The following is a 4,716-nucleotide window of genomic DNA, read 5'->3' on the forward strand; positions in this document are numbered from 1 at the left end:
TGTAAGCATTATCCTTTATTTAATATAATAAGCTTATATCCAAGTAAAAGCCTAGTCAGCCCACGCTTTTCAAAACCCTCCTTTTCCTCTCAAAGCAAAATCTTTGTCTCTCTTCATACAAGAGACACAAAGACGTGTAACCCATAAAATATTCTTCAGTCACACCAAACTGGCAAACTCTGCCTTATAAATTAGGGCCAATAGTCAGAGAATTCAACCCATCAAAGTTGCTTCCATTTTCTTGCCCAACCATCTCTCTCTTCCACACCCTTCTCCCTTTCTAAAGTCTCTGAAGCTACAAAAGGAAAAACCATCTTTCTAAGGGCTTTAATTAGCTTAGTTATTCTCAATATAGGACACTTTAACTTGTTAGGAAAGGAAAACCATCTTTCTTAATTCAAACCTTTTAATACAGTTTGTCCCTAAACTGAAGGCATGGAGATCACCGAGTTAGCAACTGCAGGGGAAGAGAAGGTTGGGGCTTTCTCGCGGTCATATGGATGGCTCATGGCCTTGCTAGGGAAGTTGAGTACCAAGGTTGTCAAAGTTGTAAAGAGCATTATAAAGCTAGGACAAGATGACCCAAGGAGAGTAACTCACTCTCTAAAAGTGGCTTTGGCTCTTACATTGGTGTCCATATTGTACTACTGGCAAGCCCTTTTCGAAGGTATTGGAGTTGCAGGAATCTGGGCGGTGCTAACCGTGGTAGTAGTGTTTGAATTCACTGTAGGTAAGTTAAGAACAAAGTGAACATACATTTAAGTTTCATTCAACTTATAATGTTCAATTAATCAAGTACTTAGTTTCTTTTTCTGTGTAGGTGCAACCCTCAGCAAAGGTTTAAATAGAGGTTTTGCAACATTCTTGGCTGGTGCTCTTGGCCTTGGAGCTAATCACATAGCTAGTCTCTTTGGAGTGAAAGGAGAACCCATTGTGCTTGGGATCTTTGTCTTCCTACTAGGTATATATATGTTTGTACATAAAAAATAGAGTTAACATTCTATTGCCGGATATGACATGACCAACATGGTCCCCCTTAAATTAACGGCCCCAATTCACTATCTCTGACATAATTAACAGACATTATTCTGCAAGAAGTTTTCTCCTCATAGTCTGCCTCTATGTAAAAGACTATATTGCCTATACTAATGCATGCAAGCGTTATTTTATGGTTGCAGCTGCAGCATCTACATTCTCACGGTTCTTCCCACGGATCAAGGCGAGATATGACTATGGGGTGTTGATATTCATACTGACATTCAGCATGGTAACCGTCTCGGGGTATCGTGTTGAAGGGATCTTGGAGATGGCACATGAGAGACTCTTAACAATTGTAATAGGTGGAGGAACCTGCATGATCATATCAGCTTTTGTTTGTCCAGTATGGGCTGGTGAAGATCTGCACAAGCTGATAGCTTCCAATATAGAAAAGCTTGCAAACTACCTAGAAGGTAAACTAAATTATATATTACCTAATTGGCTCTAGCTCCTTTAGTTTTGTTCAACATGTTCAAAGAAGAATATGCAATTTAATAAATTACAGATTTTGGGGGTGAATATTTTCCATTACCTAAGAATGGAAAGTCTGGCATGGTCTCCAAAAATAAGGAATCATTTCTTCAAGGATATAAGAGTGTCCTCAACTCAAAAAGCAGTGAAGAATCCTTGGTGAGTACTAAAGCATCTTTTTGCCCGTTAATTTCCTGCTGCCACTAAATTTTACCCTGGATGGAAACCACTAATATCTTTAGCTAGCCATTTTTTATGGGTACAACTTGTACTTGCCAGATATGGTGTACTCATATTTGTGTCACATTGTATATTTGCGTAGGCAAATTTTGCAAGATGGGAGCCAGGACATGGAAGTTTTAAATTTCGCCATCCATGGAAGCAGTACTTAAAGATCGGTGCCCTTGCCAGGCAATGTGCCTACCAGATTGAAACTCTAAATGGTCACATCAACTCAGATGTACAAGTATGTATCAAACCATCATACTCTTTTAAGGGTGCATAATTTAATTAAAATATTTAACGGAAGGAAAATTACCATGTTAAATGATTTTATATAATGTGTAATTGATCTGACTAAATATATAATTTAATTTTCTATTTAATTAATTTTATCATCCTTGCAGGTACCACCAGAATTTTTACAGATAATTCAAGACTCCTGTAGAACAATGAGTATTGAATCTGGAAAAGCCCTAAAAGCGTTAGCCATAGCAATCAAAACCATGAAAGAACCAAAAGATGCTTGTGAACATTTGGAGAACTCCAAAACTGCAGTCGAAGACCTCAAAATTGCACTCAAAGCTGCATCACTAGAAACTGCTGACATACTTGGAATTGTACCAGCTGCAACAGTTGCTTCAATACTAGTTGAGATTGTCAAAGGGGTAGAAAACATTTCTAAGTCAGTTCATGAGCTTTCTGAACTAGCACACTTCAAAAAAGCTGTGGAGCCCACTGTATCGCCAGAGAAGCCACCATTGCTGCACAGGGGAAGCGTTAATCCTGTACTTTTGGATGGTGAAGATGCCCATGTTATAATCACCGTAGGTGAAACAAACATTGGTTTCCAAGAAAATGAGGTTAATCCTCAGGCACCAAAATGCCCAAAACCAAGGGTGGAAATGTAAATATTTGTCACTCTAACATGTAATTAATCTGGGTTGAAAATACTCAACTTGTATGCTATATTTTGTTGAGTATAATGATCAACTCGATCATGTTCTAATTTCACAAACTGTGGGATTAGTAGGGAAAGACATGTTAGCAATATTTCCCCATTTTATATTCAAACTTATGCAACAAGAGTCCTCCCACTATATACCTAGTAAAGGCGAAAGAAGAAAATATTTCTAAGGGCGAAAGATGAAAATATTTCTCTTCCCTTGGGCTATGTATCTGGTGTTCTCCTTTGAATTGAATTGAAAATTTTAGAGTGCATTTGATAACTATTTTCTTTTTTGATTTTTTGGTTGTGTTTGAGATCTAGGGAGGTTATATGGAGAAAAGGAGAGGTGAAAGGGTAGTGAGAGGGAGGAGAAGAATATAATTCTTCCTATCTGTCAAATTCAACTTCTCAGCATTCAATGATGACAAGGTTGAAAAGTGGGGCTATTGAGAAGAAAAATTATGCAACTTTTCTTGCTACATTTCCTAAGCTAAATTCTCTACAAATCACTGAAGATGAACCTTTTTTCTGGTGGCTTTTCCTTTGTCACTGAAGTATCAAATTGTGTAGAACCAAGTTCATTTCGAAAAGCTTCTTCTTTGCCTCAATGGCAAAAGGCTATGCAAGAGGAGTATGATTCTCTTAGAGCTCAGGGTACATGGAGTTTAGTACATCTACCTACAAATAGAGCAATTGTTGGCAGCAAGTGGGTTTTCAAGATGAAAAAGAATATAGATGGCAGTGTTTCAAGATATAAAGTTAGGTTTGTTGCACAAGGTTTTTCTCAAGAGCATGAATAAATGGGAGTTAAAACAATTGGACATTAAGAGTGCCTTCTTACATGGTGATTTGTAGGAAGAAGTGTATATGAAACAGCCCTAAGGTTTTGTTGATCCACAACATCCCACACATGTGTGCAAATTGATAAAGTCTTTTTATGAATTAAAACACACTCCAAGGGCTTGGAACTCTAAATTCACAAGCTATCTCTTAGCTATGGGATTCACTGCTTCAGGATCTGATACAAGTCTTTTCATGAAGAAAGATCAATCTAATATAGTCATTTTATTGTTGTATGTTGATGACATTATCCTCACTAGATCAAATTCTATTAAAGTGTAACAAGTGATCACTGAGCTGTCTACAATGTTTGATTTGAAGGATTTGGGAAAACTTACATGTTTCCTAGGATTGCAGATGCAATATTAGTCAAATGAAGACATCTTTGTTAACCAATCAAAGAATGTCAAAGATCTCATTCATAAAGCATGAGAGGATTCATGTAAACCTGCTCCTACACATGCAAACCTTATAGTTCAATGTTGGTAATATAAGGGGTTCCTCTAACAGATCCAAGTTTTTATCGAAGTATAGTAGGATCATTACAATACTTAACTTTCACAAGGCTGGACATTGCCTTTGTTGTGAATTTTGTTTGTCAATTCATGACCAATCCAACTGATATTCACCTTGGAGTAGTCAAGAGAATAATTCGATATCTTCAAGGGACATCTTTACTTGGTATTGTCTATTCAGCTATTGCAGAACCAACATTAAGTGCATTTTCAAACTCTGATTGGGCTACTGATCTTAATACAAGGAGATCAGTGATAGGTTATATAGTATTCCTTGGTAACAATCCTATTTCCTGGCAATCAAAGAAGCAAAGTTCTGTCTCAATGAGCTTTACTGAAGCATAATACAAAGCTTTAGCTCACACTGTTATAGATGTAGCCTATATCAGATATATTCTTAAGGATTTGGAAGTGTATTTACCTAGTCCTCCTATGATATATTGTGATAATATGTTAGCTATAACTTTGAGTGCTAATCTAGTGTTTCATTCTCGGATTAAGACCTTGATACTGACTATGACTTTGTAAAGGAAATAGGATTTGGAAGTGAAGTATGTTCCAACTGATGAACGGACGGCTGATGTATTGACAAAAGGTTTACACAAGCATACATTTGTTAAGCATTCATTCAATCTCAAACTTGGAAACCCTGGTTGAGATTAAAGGGGGATGTTGGATAATGTT

At 37.0% G+C, this 4,716-nt stretch overlaps 1 protein-coding gene across 1 annotated transcript; it reads left to right on the forward strand.

The window, feature by feature from the left end:
• Positions 1–232: 232 nt before the first annotated feature.
• Positions 233–2,949, forward strand: LOC137744214 (aluminum-activated malate transporter 8-like). Its single transcript, XM_088681878.1, has 6 exons — positions 233–730; positions 821–961; positions 1,179–1,451; positions 1,544–1,668; positions 1,832–1,975; positions 2,136–2,949. The coding sequence occupies exons 1-6, from the start codon at positions 436–438 to the stop codon at positions 2,637–2,639; spliced, it is 1,482 nt and encodes a 493-aa protein (XP_088538004.1). The 5' UTR covers positions 233–435; the 3' UTR covers positions 2,640–2,949.
• Positions 2,950–4,716: the final 1,767 nt, after the last annotated feature.

Source organism: Pyrus communis, chromosome 12 (assembly GCF_041283825.1).
Source record: "Pyrus communis isolate YQ-2024b chromosome 12, ASM4128382v1, whole genome shotgun sequence".
In the NCBI taxonomy this organism is placed as follows: Eukaryota; Viridiplantae; Streptophyta; class Magnoliopsida; order Rosales; family Rosaceae; genus Pyrus; species Pyrus communis.

Excerpts from the sequence above, each read along its gene's own strand:
- LOC137744214 (XM_088681878.1), top strand. The coding sequence starts at position 436 with ATGGAGATCACCGAGTTAGCAACTGCAGGGGAAGAGAAGGTTGGGGCT. Across the intron at positions 1,669-1,831 it reads AAAGCAGTGAAGAATCCTTG|GCAAATTTTGCAAGATGGGA; the intron begins GTGAGTACTAAA and ends ATATTTGCGTAG. Across the intron at positions 1,976-2,135 it reads ACATCAACTCAGATGTACAA|GTACCACCAGAATTTTTACA; the intron begins GTATGTATCAAA and ends TCATCCTTGCAG.